At 34.2% G+C, this 23,243-nt stretch overlaps 1 protein-coding gene across 7 annotated transcripts in view; it reads right to left on the minus strand.

Annotated features, from left to right (window-relative positions):
• LOC124233091 (S phase cyclin A-associated protein in the endoplasmic reticulum) overlaps window positions 1-23,243 on the minus strand; it is a 486,817-nt gene that overhangs the window by 387,278 nt on the left and 76,296 nt on the right. For 6 of the 7 annotated variants that reach the window (XR_006886969.1, XM_046650197.1, XM_046650193.1 and 3 more), the window contains exon 6: window positions 1,914-2,014. The exons of the other annotated variant lie outside the window; for it this stretch is intronic. Coding sequence is in view for 5 of the 6 variants with exons in the window: in XM_046650197.1 (XP_046506153.1) it covers window positions 1,914-2,014 (101 nt within the window). In the remaining variant the exon portion in view is untranslated. The remainder of the gene's footprint in view (window positions 1-1,913; window positions 2,015-23,243) is intronic. 7 annotated transcript variants of the gene reach the window in all.

Below are 23,243 nucleotides of genomic sequence, written 5' to 3' on the forward strand. Positions count from 1 at the left end.
TGAGTGAAATCACATGGTGTCTCTCTTTCTCAGTCTGGCTTATTTCACTTAACATAATACCCTCCAGTCCATCCATGTTGTTGCAAATGGAATGATTTTGTCTTTTTTTATGGCTGAGTAGTGTTCCATTGTATATATATATCATGTCTTCTTTATCCAATCATTGGTCGATGGGCACTTGGACAGTTTCCATGTCTTGGCTATCGTGAATAGTGCTGCAATGAACATATGAGTACATAGGTCACTTTGGATTGCTGATTTCAAGCTGTTTGGGTAGATACCCAGTAGTGGGATAGCTGGGTCATATGGTAGTCCTATTTTTAGTTTTTTGAGAAATCTCCATACTGTTTTCCACAGTGGCTGCACCAGCTTGCATTCCTACCAGTAGTGTATGAGGGTTCCCTTTTCTCCACACCCTCTCCAACATTTGTTACTTTTAGTCTCAGTGATTATAGCCATTTTGACAGGTCTAAGGCAGTATCTTCGTGTAGTTTTGATTTGTATTTCCCTGACGATCAGTGATGCTGAACAACTTTTCATGTGCTTATCAGCCATCTGTATATCCTCTTTGGGAAAATTCTGCTCGTATCCTCTGCCTAGTTTTTGATCAGGTTGTTTGGTTTTTTGTTGTTCAGTTGTGTGAGTTCTTTATATATTATGGAGATTAACCCCTTGTCAGATATACTGACTTGCAAATATTTTCTCCCACTTGGTGGGTTGTCTTTTTGTTTTGATCTTAGTTCCCTTTTCCTTGCAGAAGCTCTTTAATCTGATGAAATCTCACTTTATTTTTCCTTTTGTTTCCCTTGTCTGAGAAGACATGGTATTCAAAAAGATCCTCTTCAGTTCAATGTCCAAGAGTGTACTACCTATATTTTCTTCCAGCAGTTTTATGGTTTCAGGTCTTATCTTCAAGTCTTTGATCTATTTTGAGTTTATTTTTGTGTATGGCATGAGATAATGGTCTACTTTCACTCTTTTGCAAGTGGTTGTCCAGATTTCCCAACATCATTTATTGAAGAGACTATCTTTTCTCCATTGTATGTTCTTGGCACCTTTGTCAAAGATTAGCTGTCCACAAATGTGTGGTTTTATTTCTGGGTTTTCAGTTCTGTTCCATTAATCTGTGTGCCTGTTTTTGTACCAGTACCATGCTGTTTTGATTACTATGGCTTTGTAGCAAAGTACACTGTTATTTCTTCTTGATAACACTTTATACATTGGTAAGTATTTAACATCAGTCTTTCCTGTGAATGTACTATACACTTCATGAGCGCAGGGACTGTGTCTGTTTTCTTCACTACAATAGTCCCAGAGCCTGGCACATAGCACTCAGATGTTGTATGCTGATTCCAAATGAAGGTTTCTAAAGTAGCTTTGATCTCTCACTATTCCTTGAATCAAAAATCATCAATTTTCCTCACTGCCTACTACATTAAGAAGAAATCCTGTACCTTTCCCCACATTACTTTCACTTCACATATACTCTGTACTTCCACAGCTGTCTTAATTTACTCCCTTAATATGAAGGGCCACCTACTTGTTAAAATCCATCACATCCTTTAAACACTTCAGCAGCCTCCATGAAATCTTTCCTGATCTATCCCCAAAAAGAGATATGACCATAGCCTTCTCTGAACACCTATAACAGTTTTTTTGTAGTAAAACTACAAAATACAAATTCAAGAGAGTAGTAAATGTATCATATTTAGCAATTAAATTTTTGTAGTGGATAAAAGTGCCTTACACCAGTAGGCAATAAATATTTGCTATTGAACTGAATGAGAAATGCAGCTCCCAACTTTTAGATTTTTATAAGTTTCAAGTTAAGCTGAAGTCAAGTTCATCATCAATTTCAATGATTACTTTTGAAACTGCTGGCTGCTATAAATATAAAGACCAGAGTTCATTACCTGCTTTGAGCATCTGTCTTCTCTAGCTTTTCCTGAAGTTGAATCCAGTCAATCAATGCTTTGAAATCTCTTACATAGTTATCCAGCATCATTAGCACCTCCTAATTCAAAACAAAAAATAAACACTAAATTCCACTCTGAGACTAAAAAGCTTCAAGAAAAAACTTTAGAGTGAAGAACTTATGAATTAATAATTTTTATATTATACTCCTCACTGAGGAAGCAGCAAAACCTACTGGTCTAGTTTTTTGGGTTTTGTTTTATTTTTATTCTCAGTGTTTGGTAAGAAATTAGTGAAGCAGAGAGTCCAAAGACCAAGAGATGGTATTGATACTCCTTCTCAAGACCTCCCCAAATGACCATTCTTTTAACTTTAATTGTGAAGTTTAATAAACAGAAAAGTGCACAAAACATAAACGTACAGATAAATTATTTCAAAGCAAAGACCCATGCAACTATCATCCAGGACAAAAATATAACAATGCCAGTCTCTAAAGTTCCCTGGTGTCCCTTCCCAATCACTACTCCATCCCTGATCCAAGGTAACCACTGCTTTAACTTCTAATAGCTTAATTTTATCTGATTTTGAAATTTATATAAATGCATTCATATAGTATGTATTATTTTGTGACTTCTTCTGCACATTTGTTTACCAGGTTCATCCATATTGCAGAGTGTACCTGCAATTCACTTACTGTCATTATCCAAGGTCACTACTGAACAGTATTCTATTGCATGAATGTTTATTTAACATTCCAATTAACTTCCAATCTGCTATTTATCAACATTCACTGATATTTATGTACTTACTCTAATATTTGTTTATGCAATATTTATATTTATCCAATCCACTGTGATGAACATTTAGGTGATTGCCAAATTTGGGATATTACAAACTATATGCTGTTATTCATGTGCATGCCCTCTACATATGTACGCATTTCTATTGAATATAAGCCCAAGAGTGGAACTGCTGAGTCACAGGGTAAGTGTATGTTCCACTTTAGTACATGACACCAATTGTTTTCCAAAGTGGTTCCCACTCCCACCAACAATGTATGTGACTTCTCCTTGCTCCACACACTCACCTATACTTGGTATTGTCCATTTGAGGTTTTCTTTGTATTTAACCTGAGCCATTCTGGTTGTGTAAAGGTTTCATTTTGGTTTTAACAGGTTTTTCTCTTATTACTAATGATTTTCAGCCCTTTTGCACATGTTTATTGGCCATCCTCTTTCTGTTAAGTGCCTATTCAAGATTCTTGCCCATTTTTTCTAGAGGGTCAACTGTCTTTTTCTTTTGATGTGTAGGAATTCTTTCTATCTTTTGGGATATGGGCCTTTTGTTGGTTACATGTGTTGCACACATCTATTTGCCTTTTCATTCTCCTAATGGAATGAAATCTTTTGATAAACAGAAATTCCTAATTTTAAGGTAGTCTAACTTATGACTCTTTACCTAAAGACTGATACTGACATCTGTGTCATTTTTAAGCAATCTTTCCCTACCACAAGGTCAGGAAGATATTCTCCAATATTATCTCTTAGAGCATAGGTCTATTACTGGATTTTCTCCTCGATTGTATTGATCTGTTTATCTACTCCTGTACCAATACCAAACTATCTTACATAGCTGTAGCTCTAAAATAAATCTCAAAACTCAGCAGAATAAATCCTCCAACTATATCTTTGACCTCAAGGTTATCTAGGCTAATTCCAGCCTTTTGCATTTCCATACAAATTTTAGAATCAGCTTGTCAATTTCCCAGGGGGAAAAAAATGGAATTTTAATTGCAATTGCATTGATTCTACAGATAAACTAGAAGAAAACTGACATTTTATAATATTGACTTCTCTAGTCTATGAGCAGATATACATCTCCATATATTTAGATCTTATTCAATGTGTCTCAATAATGTATTATGGTTTTCAGTCTTGCACATCTTATATTAGATTCAACCCTAAGAATAAATGCTAGTTGTTTTAAGATTTTTCATTTTCATTTCTGTTACTGTGTTGTTTTTGTATTTTGAACTTATATCCAGCAAGTTTGACACACTCAATATCTCTCATAATTTCTCTTTAGATTCTTCTGAATTTTCTAAATATATATACATGTCATCTGTCAATAATGATATATTTATTTCCTCCTGACCAAGTCTTATACCTTTTATGTCTGATTCTTGTCTTTCTGTGCTGGCTAGAATCTTAAGCACAATGTAGAATAGAAATAATGATGTTGGCTTTCTTGTCTTATTCTCAATTTCAGAAGAAAAACTCTCAAAATTTCACCATTAAGTATGATGTTTACTTTAGTTTTTTGGGCAGATTCCTTACATCAGTAAGGATGTTTGTCTTTATTCTGGGTTTATCATGAATGGGTGCTGAATTTCATCAAATATTTTTCCTAGATCTATTGAGACAATCATATGATTTTTCACCTTTATTCATCTAATTTGATAAATAACATTAACTTCACACTCAAATGTTAAACGAACATTGCAGCACTGGAATGAACCTAACTTGACTGTGATGATGTATTGTCCTATTTTTGAATCACCAGATTCAATATATCAGTATTTGGTTTAGGACTTGTGCATCTGTACTCCTAAGTGGTCTATATTTTCCCTTCTCATAAAAGCTTTGTTTATCAAGGTTATGCTGGAAAGTTCCCTCTTTTTCTATGTTCTAGAAGAGTCTGTGTAATACTGGTATATTTTTTGGCTCAATTTTTTTTATTGAGATATAATTCACACACATAAAATTCACCAGTTTAAATTATACAATTCAGTTATATATGCAGAGTTGTGCAACTATCTAATTCCAGAACATTTTTATCACTCCAAAAAGAAACCCAGTAGCCATTAGCAGCCACTACTCTACAGGCCTTGGAAACCACTCATCTACCTTCTGTCTCTAAGAATTGGCCTGTTCTGGACATTTCATATAAACAGAATCATATAATATGTGGTCTTTTGTGGCTGGCTTCTTTTACTTCACATAATGTTTTCAAGGTTCTACTAGCTGGTAGCACATAGCCATACTTCATTCCTTTTTATGACTAAATAATTGCATGAACAAACATATTTTGTTTATTCATTTATCAGTTGATGGATATTTGGGTTATTTCTACTTTTGGCCTATTATGAATAATGCTGCTAAGAACGTTCATGTACAAGTTTTTCTGTGAACATATATTTCTAATTCTCTCAGGTGTACATCTAGAAGTGGATTTACTGGGCCATGTGGTAACTCTAAGTTTTACATTTAACATTAACTACCAAAATTTTCTGCACAGCAGCTGCACCATTTTACATTCCCATAAGCAATATATGAGGTTTCCATAGTCTTCACATCCTCACCAATACTTGCTATTTCCTGACTTCTTGATTCTAGTCATCCTTACGCGTGTGAAGTGATATTATTGTGGTTTTCATTTGCAATTCCCTGACAACTAAAAACGTTGAGCATAGTTTCATGTGCTCATTAGACATCTGTATATCTTCTCTGGAGAAATGTCTATTCAAATCCTTAGCCTATTTTTTAACTGGGTTATTTATCCTTTTTATTGTTGAGCTGTGAGAGTCCTTTATATATTCTGGATATTAGACTGTAATCAGACACACGATTTGAAAATACTTTCTCTAATTCTGTGGATTGTCTTTTCACTCAATAGTGTCCTATAACACACATAAGTTTTTAACTTTGATGAAGTTCAACTTTTCTATTTTTTTCTTTGGTTACTTGTGCTTTAGCTGTCATATCTAAGAAACCATTGCCTAGTCCAAGGGTCATAAAGATTTACACCTATGTCTTCTTCAAAGAGTTTTATAGTTTAACTCTTACATTTAGGTCCTTGATCCACTTTCAGTTAATTTTTGTACATGGGGTGACACAGGGATCCAAATTCATTCTTTGTGTGTGGATATCTATTCCCAGCACCATTTGTTGAAAAGACTATTCTCTCTCCATTAAATGGTCTTGGCACCCTTGTCAAAAACCAGCGGCCACAGATGTCTGTATTTATTTCTGGGTTCTCAATTCTATTCCATGATTTATATGTCTATCCTCGTTCCACCACAATAATCAAAACAGTGGTATCACGGTGTTTTGATTATTGTAGCTTTGTAGTAAGTTTTGAATTCAGGGAGTATGGGTCCTCTAAATTCGTTCCTTTTCAAGATGGCTTTGGCTATGCTATGTCCCTTGCATTTCCATATGAATTTTAGGATCAGCCTGTCCATTTCTGCAAAAAAAAGGGAGGTTCGAATTTGGATAGGGATTGCACTGAATCTGTATGTTGCTTTGGGGAGTGGTGCCCAAACATTAAGTCTTCCAATCCATGAGTTCAGACGTCTTCCCCTTTATTTAGATCTTGTTTAATTTCTTTTTATAATGTTTTGTAGTTTTTAGTGGACAAGTCTTGCACTTCTTTGGCTAAATTTATTTCTAAATGTTTTACTCTTTTTGATGCTACTATAGTGGAACTGCTTTCTTAATTTCAATTTTTGACTGTTCGTTGCCAATGTAGAGAAACACAACTGATTTTTTGTGTGTTGATCTTGTATCCTGTAACCTTGCTGAATTTGTTCATTAGCTTTAATAGTTTTGTATGTGTGCATAGGGTCTTTAGGGTTTTCTGCATATAGAACCATGTCACCTGCAAATATAGTTTTGCTTCTTCCCTTCCATCTGGATGCATTTTATTTCTTTTTCTTGTCTAATTGCCCTGGCTAAAAGCTCAAGCACAATATTAATTAGAAGTGGTAAGAGCAGACATCATTGCTTTGTTCCTGATCTTACGGAAGAGAACTCTGTCTTTCACCATTAAGTATGAAGTTAGCTGTCGGTTTTTCACAGATGCCCTTTATCAAGTTATGGAAGTTCTCTGCTATTCCTAGTTCGTTGAGTGTTTTTTATCATGAAAGGGTGTTGACTTGTGTCAAATGCCATCTATTGAGATGATCATGTGGTTTTTGTCCCTTCATTGTATTAATATGGTTTACTACATTAATTGATGTTCATATGCTGAACCACCTTTGCATTCCTGGGATAAATCCCACTGAGTCATGGCATATAATCCTTTTTATGTGCTACTGCATTTGGTTTGCTAGTACTTTGGTTGAGAATTTTGCATCAATATTTATAAGGGATATTGGTTTACTGGCATTGTTTCTACCTTCAGTGTTTAGAAGAATTCACCGGTAAAATCACTAAAGTTGGGAATTATTTGGGGGTGAGTATTTTTAATTACAAATTCAATCTGATTAATAGTTATAAGTCTATGTAGCTTTTCAATTTCTTCTTGTGTCAGTTTTATTTTCCTAGGAATTAATACCTTTCATCTAAATTCTCAAATTTGTAGACAAAGTTATTTGCAATGTCTTCATATTGTTTTCCTTAATGTTTTATTTTGAAGTAATTTCAAACTTAGAGGAAAATTGCAAGGACAGTGAAAAGAACTCCCTTCAGCCAGATTCCTCAATAGTTAACATTTTGGCACATCTACTTTGTCATTCTCTCCATATATAACTTTTTTCTGAACCATATGACATTAAGTTGCAGACATGATGCCACATTACTCCTAAATATTTCAGAGCATATTTCCTAAAAACAAGGACACTCCCTTGCTAATATAAACACAGCATAACCATCAAAATAGGACAGTAACACTGATACAATACTACCAATTAATCCATAGAACTCTCGAATTTCACCAAGTGTTCCACCTCCATCCTTCAGAGAAAAAAGACTTAAATCCAGGATCCAATCCAGGATCACATAGTGTATTTAATTGTCATGTCACCCTCATTCTGGAACAGCTCTTCCTCAGTCTTTCATGATCTGATATTTTTAAAGAATACAGATCAGTTATTTTGTAACATGTCAATCAACTTAAATTCAAATTCAAATTAAATTAAATTATTAAGACTGGGGCTATGGCAGGAACACCACATTAGTGATGTTGTGTTCTTCTCAGTATATTATATAAGGAAGCACCTGATATCTGTATGTCCTATTACTGGTGATAATAACTTTAATTATTTGGTTAAGAAGGTATCTACCAACTCTCCCACTTAAACTTCCTTTTTTTCCTTTATAATTAATAAATATTTTGTAGGGAGATATGTTGTAACTATGTAAATATCCTGTTCTTCACCAAAATTTCACTCATTAATTTAAGATCCATTGACAATTCTCACATGAATCATTTATTATTTTAATAGTTGCCAAATGATGATGTTCTAATTCCATCATTCTTTCTACATTTCTTAGTTAGCATTCGTAAAAGAGGAGCTTTCCCTTCTCCTTCATTTGTTTATCCACTTACTTATTTATATCCGTATGGATTCATCAATTCCTGTATTACTGACTGATCCATTACTGTCATTATTTTGATGCTCAAATTGTTGCAGATTTGGCCAATGGGAGGCCCTTAATGCAGCTCCTATGTCTTTCTAACATGCCCCCATCATTCTCTGAGCACTTCCTAACTTTCCATCACAAAAAGATTTTTCAGGCTCATCTTGTATTTTCCCTGCCTCTGCCCTAGAATCAGTCATTTCTCCAAGAGGCTCTGGTTCCTTTTATCACAGAATAGCATCTTGACCGACATTAGGTGTTTAACGTGCTCACTGCTACAGGTGTGTCAATGTTTCTAAGTCCTCCCAGCAGACAGCAAAAAAAAAAAAAAAATATATATATATATATATAGAATATATACTTAAATATATATACACACACATATAATATATATCCACATCTACACCTACTTTTCATATATAGCTATGTATAGATAATAATAACCATGAGTTCGTATCGATGCTTTCAAATTCTAATCAATCACCTAGAGTTCATTCTAAACTTCCCTCTTTCCATATCTGTAAATACTTTCTCTGAAAATGAGTAACATTCCTCTCCTTATCTACAATACATTAACTGATTTTATCTCTTCTGCAACCAATCTGAACCTTCCAGCCACTTCTAATACATATTCTTTAAATGAGATGGGAGAAGAGCATAAAGGAGAAGTTGTTCTTGTATTTTTAATGTCTGTAGGTCCTGTAGTAATGTTACCTTTTTCATCACTGATATTGGTTATTCATACCTTTTAACTCCTTTTCTTGATTGGCCACAGCAGTGACTTCTGGCTTTGATGATCATCTCTAATGTATGACAGTTCTATTTTATTAATTTCTGCTCTTATCTTTACCATTTTCTTCCTTCTGATTTTTTTAGGTTTAGTTTACTTTCTTCCCCTAACTTCTTGAGCTGGATACTTAGATCATTGGCTTTCAACCTTTATTTCATTTCAAATATATGAATTTTAGCACTTATAAAGTTCCCTTTAAGCATGATTTAGACTCCATCTCATACATACTGTTTTATTATCATTTAGTTCAAAATATTTTCTAATTTATATTGTAATTTCTTCTTTGACCAATGGACTATTCAGAAGTGTTTTGCTGGGCTTCCCCTTTATGATTTCTATCTTTTCCTGGATCATGTCCCTATAATTCTTAACTGCCTAAGAATTCTTCACTCTCCTAAGCTTTCTGTAGATTTGTTACATATCATCTAGCTCTTCTAATTGTCTTCAGTGGGAGAATTGACCTGAATTCCCTATTCCATCTCTACTGGGAGTGGAAGCCCCTCCACTCATAAATAAACTAGTAAAAGCTGTTTATTTTTGATAGTGATTTTGATAAAGAAATACAGGGCATGCCCATCCAATTTACAGATGAAATAAATCTATAGTAGACAACAGAATCCAAAAAATATATAAACCTGCACTGTTCAATAGGGTAGTCACTTGCCACACATGGCTATTAAGTGCTTTAAAGGTAGCTAGTCTGAACTCACTTAGACCTAAAAAAAAAAAATGTAAAATATCTTATTAATAATGTTTATACTGATTATGCATTGAAATTTTTTTGATGTATTGGGTTAAATGAAAATTAATTTTACCTGTTTCTTTTTACTTTTTTAATGTAGCTACTAGACAGTTTAAAAGTAATATACAGTTCACATTATATTTCTATTGGCCAGAAGTGCTCTAGACAGTCTACAGTAATTAGGCAAATCTAAAAAGACAGGATTTTCTGGTTCTATCCTTTGATCCAGTAAAAGTAAGGGATTGGGAGAAAGTTGATCTTAACAACACAGCGCCTATATAAAAAGACAGGAATTTTATTTGACACTAAACTCAAGTTGAGTAAATAGTTTGCTGAGGCAAAGGAAAGAGCAAACATGGCCTCACAGTTCTGCACGTATAATAACGTCTATGAAAAGGCTGGGGGTCTGACCAACACAGGGTAAAATGAGACTATTCCATTTGTTATCAAACATATTTTTCTAATTTTTTTTTTACTGCTAACTAGCGTTTCCACTCCCATCCTAGTTTTGGGGATTGAGTTCTTATACAAAAGTGAAAAGAGGAGATCCTCCTCCTCCCTACCACACTGGCAGTAAAGCATAGAAATATGATTGAGACTTAACCAATCAGACTCACTTGCCTGAGATTTTGAATCTCAAGCAAGGTAAGGCAAAGATAGTCAATGGTGTTGTTTAAAAAAAAAAAATTCTAGCTAGATGTTTCTGCTGCAAAACCTCCCTTGGTTTCTGCCTATTTTCTAACCCTAATTCATTGGCCTTACTGTTGAGTCTGTGAACTATCCAATCTCCTCCCAATAAATTATTTTTTCTACTTAAATCAGCTAGAGTCCATTTCTGTTGCTGGCTACCAAGAGCTTGACTGATAAGCCATTCTAAGCACAATTTAAGGAGACTAGATAGATAAAACAGAACACAATAAAGCAAGTCTGACCATAAGAAAGACCTTAAAATCATGTCAGAATAGGAACCATAGTAAGAACCAGATGACTAGACTTGAAAAGACTAAAGAGGTGGCATAACAGCTATCTTCAAATATAAAAGGGCCTTGTCATTATACTATTTGTATGCAAATATAAGTTATGGAACAAAGAATGCTGGGCAAAAATGACAGATTTTCACCTAGCAGAGCTGTTTCAAAAGAGAATTAATTACTGGGGGAATATGGTTAAGGGTAATTGTGTAATGGACGGGTGCATCAGACATCATTACTTACAATTCTGAGATTCTATGATTTACTCACTAAATGTTTGTTAGGAACTATGTGCCAAAACGCTAAATCTATGAAAACTCAAACCATAGAACATAGGTATACTATGCTATGAAACACCAGCAGCATGCCAGAAAATGCTGCTCTTTTGCCTGACTGAATTAAGCAGATTATTCTTTCAGATGGCCCAATGTAACATTTATTAGTGACACCTTGTGACAGAATAAACTGTTATAATTTACAATCCCTTAGAGTAAATTTCTATCCTCTCCAGTCTTTAGAAAATTTTATTCTAAAGAACTAAGTAAAACTATTAGCTGCAGGGGCTGGCCCCGTGGCCGAGTGGTTGAGTTTGCGCGCTCCGCTGCAGGCGGCCCAGTGTTTCGTTGGTTCGAATCCTGGGCGCGGACATGACACTGCTCATCAAGCCACGCTGAGGCAGCGTCCCACATGCCACAACTAGAAGGACCCACAACTAACAATATACAACTATGTACCAGGGGGCTTTGGGGAGAAAAAGGAAAAAATAAAATCTTTAAAAAAAAAAAAAACTATTAGCTGCAAAAGATATTAAATAACGAGCAAATCCCAGAGAATTATTTAATGAGTACTGAAGTCATACTGCCAGGAGTCAGCCAGTTCATTTTAAAGATAATACTGAGGTTTAGTGACCTGCTCATGGTGACACAGAACCAAACTCACTGATCCCTGGCCCACTGCTCTTTCTGCTAAGTCATATTTCTAAGACTTCCTATACCATCAGTAAAAAATAGAAGGAAGAAAAGACAGGAATGAAAAATTACTAGCAAATACACTATCAAGAGTGTATTTCCCTCCAATGCTTTCCTCAACATTTTTTACCTTTTTAACATTTACTTCTAAATTGAAAGTATCTGAAGTAAAAATTCAAAAAAATAATAATTCTTAGTCCCTTCTAAATACTCAATCTTCAGTTCCACTAATATATATGTGAAATCATCAGTTTAAAAAGAAACATATTTGGAAAAGTAAATACCTAAAAGTTTACCAATCTTTCTTATGCAGTTCCAAAGATAAAATGGGCTGGATTTCACAAAGACTCATTCCCAAATCAGCTTAACTAGGATACACAGATAGATCACCTGTGCTCTACTGTACACATTCATGATAATGACTATACTGCACTATAATTTTCTTCTCGAGATAATTCCAAAATTACATTACTGTGACACTTCATTCTACACATTTGGCAAAGATTTTTTTTCTTGGCTCTGATAGTTTCACATACTAATGGCTATGGAATTTTTATGTAAAAAAAGAGTGGAAGAGCACAAGCCACAAAGATCCACTCCATTGCTCAAAAAGAGGAATTAACCTCAGGTGTAACTATGTGTGTAGATATTGGTCAATTGGCCAAAGTTGTCATTTAAACACTTAAGACAAAGAACTTTAAAGTGTATTCACTTTACTAGTCTCATACCGTTCTCATCTCACTATAAAGATGTACCAGTCTCATTTTACTGTAAAAGGCAACTTTCCAACACTCCCAGAAGATGACCACCAGAAATTGCCATCCAGTTATAAAAATGATCATTTGTTTTATAAATACATTATGTTTCCATAACTAAGTCTTATATTGACTTTCTAGTGTTAGTGGCACTCAAAGACCTCAAAAACACTTTTCACTTATAAATGTTTTACAAGATATAGATACACTTTAGAAATCAGACCCAAGACTAATAATAAATGTTTGCCAAATTATTCACAAACGAAATACAGTACCAATATTACTTTAGTCATAAAAGTTATAGTCTACTTTAAAAGATTTTTCTCAACAAAGAATTATTGTTGATTTCCTCTCAAAAGTAATCCTTAGTGCCAAATCAATGGTAATAAAAGTCTTCAACAATCAGGAAAAGGAAAAATTTAAAAATTTAGTTGGCTTCCTTTTCTCATTTCTACTAATATAATTCAAATTCTTTAATTAAATTCATTCAACTTAAATCGCCCCCATTAGAGCACAGAAAGATTTAATTCAGAATAATTTATTTCAGACGCTTTCTACTGATTTCCCTTTTCGTTGAAAAAAAGAAGGAAAAACCGTCTAAAGGGTAAGAATATAAGCAGCAATACCTCTGATACTAGTTGGCAAAGAGAAAGTACATTTGGTGGCTTAAACAACCTATTTTAAGGAATGTTTAGCTCATCGTTATCAGAAATGATCAGAGTGGTACCATACCACTCTGTAATCCGAGTCATGTTTTACGAACAAGGGAATACAAACAAGACAAGCAGCTGGAGCAGCCTCATAGTCACTGATGCACATCTTTCTCCCTCCAGCTATGAAGGCCATTTTGTCAAGCAGGATGAAACAGAACAAAAGTGGCTCTGAAAGTAATGTTATAGGCATTCAGATAGCTACATAGAGATGTACAGCTAAAATTACCAATTAGTTTACCAATTGGCTGCAACGGATTTGATTGGTTTGTAATTAATTCTAGTTACTGGCACACAGAGCAGGATGGTTGGCGCCATCCCTTTGTCCTGCTGACATACAATACCAGTGCACAAGCCCTTGGGCCCAGGACATCAATACAGCCCTCCAGTTCAGTCAGAGGAATGAGCACAGTGGTCTCCGACTGTGGTGATGAAGGGGTAGAAACATGCATCACCTGAGAAGTCAGTGATAAAAGGAATCTTATGAAAGAAAGAGCTTTACCAAAAGGGAATCAAGTTTTAAAAAGCATTATTTTTTAAGAACAGCTTATCTAGTTTTTAAAAGCTACTAACGGAATAAACCATTCAAAACAGAAATCATCTGAAAGCAAAATGGCAAGTAAACCACCTTCAAAACTGTCTAATAATATCACTCAGTCATCTTCAATCTTCAATCATTTCTTTTCAAATATCTCCCCTTAATCTGCAATATAAGAAACCTGGAAAAAGAATACATAGTATATTCAATAAATGAAAACCTGTAAACAAAAATCTGCTAATGGAAACCTTCCTCCTATAATTTAATCTTCACCAGGATCTTTGTGGATATATAAAATTTGCAGTTTCCTGGTTAGTGATACAAATATTTTACCACAATGACTAATTTTCATCTCAACTTATTTGCAAGTTGGCTTGACTAGATGCTTTTCTCTTACGGTATTTCCCACTGAGAAAACTCAGAGACCTACTGCAGCTAAGAATAAGTAGACAAAGATGCGAAAAAATAGATTGTTATAAGGCTCAAACTCAACATACTCAAGATCAAATTCCCCACTGATGCCTGCATGCCTACCTCTAAACAACTGCATAAGGAATTTCTTTTCCCTGGAATATTCTCTCAATACCAAACTAAATGCTTATATTCAGGCTGAAGGTCCTCACCCCTCATCTAGACCAAACTCTTCTTTACAAACCCAAAGGTAGAATAAAGTTTGGTCATTTTTTCCAAACTCATGCAACTAGCTTAAAGGGAACACTGAAATAACTACTATTACATAAGGTCTACTACTCCCCTTTCAAAGGACAGGACAAATACCATATGTAAAAATTTTTCCACAATCCTATAGCCCGAAGTGACTTCTCCTTCTATGAACATTAACAAGTGTAATAACTAATGTTAAAACATATTCAAAACACATTAGTGCTATTTACAAACCTGAAAGGGAGAAAAGACTTTTCTCCCTCAAGATACATGTATTTGTAATAATGCATCTCACAGTCTATGAGAAAAATAACCTATTTTACTAAAATCTTAACCTCCACTGAGTCACCACACATGGAAGAACAAAATGTATTCCAAAGACATAAACTGACTCTCCCTTCTCTTCAGTAATTGAATCTCAATTCTTTTAATAATTCAGAGGAATAATAGAATTATAACCTTTGCTGATACGCCTTGTGATCTGGACACCAAGAAGATCCATGTTCTATGTTGCAGTCATTTTCTGGTAAATTTCTATTATTTCAAATTAGCAGTGAAAATTATTGAAAAAATTTTTAAAAAACAGAATCTTTCAATAAAGTGTAAATAACCCAGGACAATATCCACAGCAGGAGCAGCATGGAAGTTCCTTCCTAAAAGAAAATCTTAAAGAAAGAAAAAAGAAAAACTTTGATGTTTAAATCAATATGATGTGTTTGAACTGAAACATTTTTGCTATAGTTACAACTTTTTCAGGCTGATGAATAGCACCCAAAACAGTGCATGCTATAATAAGTACTCAATGAATAGTTGCTGAATGAAACGTAAGACTGCTTGAGTTCTAGTCTTTAGCTCTGCTGCTAATTCACTATGTAATATCAGACATGTTACTTAGTTTCACAGTTTTCTATTGGTAAAATAAGAGGGTTGGATTATATGATTTCTAAGATCATATTCAGATATCATGATTTATGATTCTAATTTACATTCTCCTCCATTTTGTTTTCTAGTATCAATCATATGATATTTTCCACTCTTTTTTCTGGCACAGCTAAACTTTAATATCTGTTTATATTTCTCTTTTTTTAATGCGAAGTTTGACAATAAAAGAAATACTCTTGTTATAAATAGGAAACGAGACTATACCTTTTACAGAAATTTCTCTATCTCCCAGGATCCTTATAAACTCATCTTTTCAATACTTTAATGACTCAACTCTCTTAAAGAATATCATGATTGGGGCCGGCCCAGTGGTGTAGCAGTTAAGTTCACACGCTCTGCTTCAGTGGCCTGGGGTTTGCCAGTTTGGATCCCAGGTGTGGACCTATGAGCTGCTTATCAAGCCACGCTGTGGCATGCATCCCACATATAAAATAGAGGACGATGGGCAAAGATGTTAGCTTGGGGCCAATCTTTCTCAGCAAAAAGAGGAGGATTGGCAGCAGATGTTAGCTCAGGGCTAATCTTCCTCAAAAAAAAAAAAAAAAGATAAATCTTAGAGTTTTACTCTATCGTGAACACAGCTAAACTACATTATTAGTGGAATTACATCATTAGCATGGCTATTAAATCAAATATAAAAATTTCTTTAAGTTTTTTATCCTATAACTATCAAAAAAAATCCTATCTGAGGCAAATAATTTCAAAACAAAAATACCTCTTAAAAAAATCATTGCAGCTTGAGCTAAATAATAATAAAAATGACACATTAAAAATAAACTAATTACCATGAAAGATTCTAGAAATATTTTTTGAGTCCCTTAAATTTTTATTAGAGTACCACAAACTAGATTTAAGACCTATATATTTTTACTGTATATATCCAGAAATACTGCAAAACAAAAACAGCAGACGACATGGTCTTCACTAAAGATGATTCCAATTTTCCTAAAAATAGACACCACAGAAATACTTCTACACAAGAAACAGATCATGATCAAATTTCAATGTAAATACTCATTAAGGAAAAAACCAGAGAAGATACCTGAATCTTTAAACAAATATATTACTAGGAAATTTGTCTTAGTTATACATGATTAGGAACAATTATATCTGTAAACTCTCCAAATCGTTCAATTTCACTTATTATTTTATTGGAGAATAATTGGTATATTTAATAAGTAAATTATAAGTAAATTATGCTACTTAGTTCATATTTTTATTATCACCTAATGAAATAAATAACAAACCAAAATAAAGACCTCAATCCCATAATCAATAATTACAACATTCCAACCAAATTGAAAGAATAGCTTAAGAGAATGTTCACTTGAGACATTAGTGTATATAACAAGAAGATTGCACAGATGAGTAGTATGAGAGCTAATTATTGTTATTTCTGAATTTAGCACTATTACCAATTCACTCTGTCATGCAAGCTCAGTGGCAGCACATCTTCATGGATTACCGTTGCAAAGCATCACTTATATGACTGTGCCTCTATTAAATACTAAAAAAATAGTGAACAAAAGAGGGATGAGTGTAGTGCAGCTGCATAATACTGCAACTAGATCTCACCTAAACATTCATCTTATCCTCTTCTGAAAACAAGAAGCCTCTTGACTAAGAACACTGGGCAGGATCTCCTAGGATTCAACTTTTTTTTTGAAAATTCATTTCCTAAAGATTTCTCCCTGTTCCTCAAGAATATCAGCTAAAATTCCTTGATTTGCCCCCAGGGTACCAGTAAATTCCTGTTAAATAGTCTTCATCCAAACAACAGAATCTGAATGTCACTCAGTAAACATTATAGATTTAATGTTTACCTTTTTAATCTTCTTGCTTTGTTTTATTCAGTTATCCTACTTTATATATTGCAATATATTTAATTTTTTATGGGAATCATGAAAAGATGGGAGATGCTTGCCTAATTTAATTGTAGCAGGAGTCACTCCAACAAGGGGCTTGAGTCTGAGATGAAGCAGAGCCCGTTGATAAAGAGTTGAAGGCTGGTATTGGAAGCTATGGTCGGAATACTGAGCAAAATTTTGATGGGGCTCATGAAGGGGATTATATCAAGTGAACAGGATTCAAGATGAGGCAGTCTCCAGACAGGCTGAAGCCATAAGCATGGTTAGAAAAAGACTGAGGATCTGGAAGTCTAACATGTTGCTACAATCAAGAATTGTGACCGAATTACCAGCACTGCTGAATGAGGCCTGGTGAAAACAATAGAGCAGAAAAAGTAGAAGCACTTCTAATGAGCCTCATCACCTTGACAGGAGACTAGTTGACTAGGCCCTTCCAGGGATGGCTATCTAGGATAACAGTCCTTTTTAACTTCTCAGAGAGGAAGTTAAATTTCCAAGTTTGTATCATTATCCCTCCATGATCCTTTCTCATCTACTGTTAAGACAGGAGAGGTTAAGTGAAATACAGGTTAATCCAGGATATGTGGTATATTTTTTTCAGGTGACAATCACCTTTAAGAATTGGATGAAAGTTATGGACTCAAAATAATATACATGAACAAAATAATTTCATAATACCTTCAGATGATACACACAGATTTAAGATTCCCAGGTTAAGAATCTCTATTCTAGACACTTTCCAGGATAAATCATACATTAGGCCACCCATTAAGTCTCAATAGATTTATAAAGATAGCTATCATACAAAGTATCTTCTCCAACCACAACAGGATAAAGTTAGAAATCAATAACACAAGTAAAAGTGGAAAATTCACAAATTTGTGGCAATTAACACATTCAAACAACAAATGGATCAAAGGGATATTAGAAAATACTTAGAGACAAACAAAAATGACAACAGAACACCTCAAAACTAACGGAACACAATTAAAGCAGTGCTCAGGGAAAATTTATAGCTTTAATTGCTTACACTAAAAAACAAGAAGGATCTCAAATCAAAAACTTAACTTTACAACTTAACAAGCTACAAAAGAACAAACTAAATCCAAAGCTAGCAGAAAGAAATAACAAAGATTACAGCAGAAATAAACAAAATAGAAACTTTAAAAAAATAGAAAAGGATCAATGAAACCAAAAGTCAATTCTTTGAAAAGATCAGCAAAACAGAAAAACCTTTACCTAGATGGACTAAGGAAAAAAAGAAGATTCAAATTACTAAAATCAGAAATGGAAGTGGGGCTATTACTACCAATTCTATAGAAATAAAAAGGATTATAAGAGAATACTATGAATAGCTGTATGCCAACAAATTGGATAACTGAGATGAAATGAATGAATAACTTCCTAGAAACACAAAACCTACCAAGACTAAATCACAAAGAAACAGAAAATCTGAATAGACCTATAACTAGTAAGGAGACTGAATCAATAATCAAAAATCTCTAACCAAAGAAAAGTCCAGGTCCTGATGGCGTCACTGGTGAATTCTACCACGTATTTAAAGAACTAATACCAATCCTTCTCAAACTTTTCCATACAATTGAAGAGGAGAGAATATTTCCTAACTCATTCTATGAGACCAGCATAACCTTGATACCAAAGCCAGACAAAGACACTACAAGAAAACTACAGCTCACTAATCCTTATGAACATAGTTGCAAAAACCCTCAACAAAATACTACTAAACAGAATTCAGCAGCAGATTAAATGGATTATACACCATGACCAAGTGGGATTTATTCCTGGAATACAAGGATGGTTCAACATGCAAAAATCAATCAATTTAATATGCCATATCAACAAAAATGAAGGGAAAAAAAGACAAGACCATCTCAATTGAAGCAGAAAAAGCATTTGACAAAAATCAACACCTTTTCATGATAAAAACACTCAACAAACTAGGAATAGAAGCAAACTCCCTCAATATAATAAAAGCCATAAACAAAAAATCCACAGCAAACATGATTCAATAGTGAAAGACTGAAAGCGTTTCCTCTAAGAACAGGAACAAGGCTAGGGTGTCTACTTTCATCACTTCTATTCAACACAGTACTGTAAGTTCTAGCCAGAGAAATTAGGAAAGAAAAAGAAAAGGTATCCAAACTGGAGGGAACAAGTAAAATTATCTCTGTTTGTAGATGATATGATCTTACATGTAGAAAATCCTAAAGACTCCACAAAAAAGTTGTCAGAACTAATAAATGAACTCAGGAAAGTAACAGGATACAAAGTCAACAAAAAGTCAACAAAATCAGTTGTATTTTAATATACTAACAATAAATAATATGAAAAGAAATCGCAAAAACAATTCCATTTACAGTAGCATCAAAAAGAATAAAATACTTATGAGTTAACTTGACCAAGGAAGTGAAAGACTTGTACAATAAAAACCACAAAACACTGCAGAAAGAAATTAAAGACATAAATGGAAATACATCCCATGTTCATAGATTAGAACACAATATTAAAATGTCAATACTACCCAAAGCAATGTACAGATTCAATGCAATTCCTATCAAAATGCCCATGATGTATTTTACAGAAATAGAATAACCCATCCTAAAATCCATATGGAATCTCAAATCTCAAATACCCAAAACAATCTTGACAAAGAACAACAAAACTAGAGGACTCACACCTCTTGATTTCAAAACTTACTACAAAGCTACAGCATCAAAACAGTGTGGTACTGACATAAAGACAGACATATAGACCAATGGAATAGAGGGTCCAGAAATAAATCCTTATATATATGGTGAAATGATGTTTGACAAGAGTCCCAAGACCACCCAATGGGGAAAAGACAGTCTTTTCAACAAATGGTGCTAGGAAGACTGGATATCCACATGCAAAAGAATCAAGTTGGACCCCTACTTAACATCATACACTAAAATTAACTCAAAATGGATCAAAGACCTAAATTTAAGACATAAAACTATAAAACTCATAGAAGAAAACACAGGGCAAAAGTTTGATGACACAGGATTTGGCAATGATTTCTTGGATATGACACCAAAGGTACAGGCAACAAAAGAAAAAACATACAAATGGGACACTGTGAAATTTTTTAAATTTTGTGCATCAAAAGACATTATCCACAGAATAAAGAGACAACCCAGAGAATGGGAGAAAGTATTTATAAATCATGTTTTTGATAAGGGATCAATATCCAGAATACATAGAGAACGAAAACTCAACAAAAAAAAACAAACAAACCAATTCAAAAAAATGGGCAAAGGACATAAATAGACATTTCTCCAAAGAAGATTTACAAATGGCCAATACACACTGAAAAGAGGCTCGAAATCACTAACCATTAGAGAAGGGCAAATTAAAACCACAGTGTGAGATAACACCTCATACCCATTCGGATGGCTACTACCAAAAAAGCAGAAAACAACAAATGTTGGTGAAGATATGGAAAAACTGGAACTCTTGTGCACTGTTGTAGGAATGTAAAATGATACAGCCACTATGGAAGACAGTATGGTGGTTTCTCAGAAAACTAAAAATAGAAATTACCATATGATCCAGCAATTCCACTTCTGGATATACATCCCAAAGAAGTGAAAGCAAGAGTTTGAGGAGATATTTGTACACCCATGTTCATAGCATTACTCACAATAGTTAAAATATGGAAGCAAACCAAGTGTCCATAAACAGATAACTAGATAAGCAAAACGTAGTATACATGTACAGCAGACTATTATTCAGTCCTACAAAGGAAGCAAATTCTGACATATGCTACAACATGGATGAACCTTATATAAGTAAGCCAGTCACAAAAACACAAATACTGTATGATGAGTCCACTTATATGAGGTACTCAAGTAGTCAAAATCATAGAGACAGACAGTAGAATGGTGGTTGATAGGGGCTGGGAGGAGCGGGAAATGGAGTGTTATTGTTTAACTGGTATAGAGTTTTAGCTTTTCAAGATGAAAGAGTTATGAAGATAAGGATGATGGTTATACACCATTATAAATATATTTAATACCACAGAATTGTACACTTAAAAATGGTTAATATGGTAAATTTTATGTCATGTGCGTTTTTACTACCATTTATGAAACTTGGGGGGGAGAATCTTTACACCAGAGATTGAGTAAAAAAGATCTCATTTAAATTTTTTCTTCAATCCTGTTATCTATTTTTTCTCATATTTGCTTTTCAGAAGTCTCTCAGTCCTTCAAATACATATCCCATCAATAGGAAAAAACACCTGTACTCCACAAACAGTTGTCATAACATGCTAATAAGTAAAAATCCCAAACAATAGTCATTTCCATAACAGGAAATTCAAATCAAAAGAGAGTTTTCAGGAAACTGAAATAGCAGTTCCTCAGACCCAGTTATCTAGTCTCAACATGAACATATCCCAATGTTTAAGACAATGATGTTCAAATAAGTTCTATCTCTCTGGACTTCATTGAGAACTCATATCTAAAAATGAAATGGGTTGAAAGGCATACCCAGAGAGGCCCCCAAAAATACAACTATGCACAAAATGAATTCAACAAAAAGAAATCAGGTGGCAATGAATTTCACCCTCCAGTTACTATTCTTGTGCCAAAATGACTTGAACAAACATCCACTTTCCAAGATCCTACCCACTTTCTTCTCTTTATCTAAAAGCTACAGATAGTAGCTACTGAGATCAAGGTCAACAAAGTCTCAGGGAACAGATTATTTCATCCTGTTGCATTATCTCAGTTCCCAAACGAGAAAATTAATCCCTTTTTAACAAACGGTCCCCAGTTGGAATCCCAAAGCCTCCCAAATTCTAAGGCAATGCTACAATCGAGGCTGGACCCTGAGGACTCAGCTTTTTTAAACTCCTCTGTAATTCTGAACTCTTAATAGAGTTTAGAGGCAACTTAGCAAAGATTATAACAAACCTGGAAAAGTCAACTAAAACGATATAGTAGGAGGTTTTAAAAGCCAAAATGATTAATCTATTCTGGATTCAGAAGCCTATGGAGACAGAACCAATAAAATTTTTACAGCAGGAGAGTAACATGATCAGAACTGTACTTTAGAAATAATGTCATTAGTAAAAAGAACTGTAAATGGGGAAAAAAAAGTAGAGATGGACATACCCAAAAGGACAAGAAAATAGTTCACCAGAGAGTAATATGGGTCTTTAAAAGGCAATGTATTGACACTAGGAAAGAGGTAGGGGGTTTGTAAATGGAAAAAACCAAACAAACAAAAAAAAACAATGCAAAAGATGAATGGATAAGAACTTTGCAGCTGACAAAGAAAAGAACATGGGTGACTGGGAGAATGGTGGTTTCATTAACAGAAATAAAATCAGGAAGAAATCGTTTAAAAGTGAAAGTATTGTGTAAAATGGTATGAACAACTAGGCTACCATAACTAAGCTAAGAGGTAGGCTACTATAACTAGGAACTTAGCCCAGAGAAGTCAGGTTTGACTAACCCCAGTAATAGTTATGACATGGTAACTGCAGGATCAAGTTATTAAGTTATTCCAAATATCCAAAAGAAAAATAATCTATGTCCTATTGATTATAATATACACAAGAACCAGGTATAAAGAACAAAGATTTGTCAACCAAGAGATCATCAATTAAGTGTCATGTTAAACAGACTAAAACAACGACAGCTCATCTATCTCTACAATTTAAACACTGAATCATAAAATAATGCTTTGGGAGATGTTATATACATAGGAAAAAATAATTTTTCTTTTCTTTTCTTTTTTTTGCTGAGGAAGATTAGCCCTGAGCTAACAACTGTGCCAATCTTCCTCCACTTTATATATGAGTTACTGCTACAGTATGACTGATGAGTGGTGTAGGTCTGTGCCTGGGATGCAAACCCGTGAACCTGGGCCACCAAAGTGGAGTGTGCCAAACTTAATCACTAAGCCATGGGGCCGGCCCCTTATTTTTTAATCAATCAATAAAATTTTATTGTAAGGCTACAATGAATGAA

This window comes from Equus quagga, unplaced genomic scaffold (assembly GCF_021613505.1).
Source record: "Equus quagga isolate Etosha38 unplaced genomic scaffold, UCLA_HA_Equagga_1.0 153_RagTag, whole genome shotgun sequence".
NCBI lineage: Eukaryota > Metazoa > Chordata > Mammalia > Perissodactyla > Equidae > Equus > Equus quagga.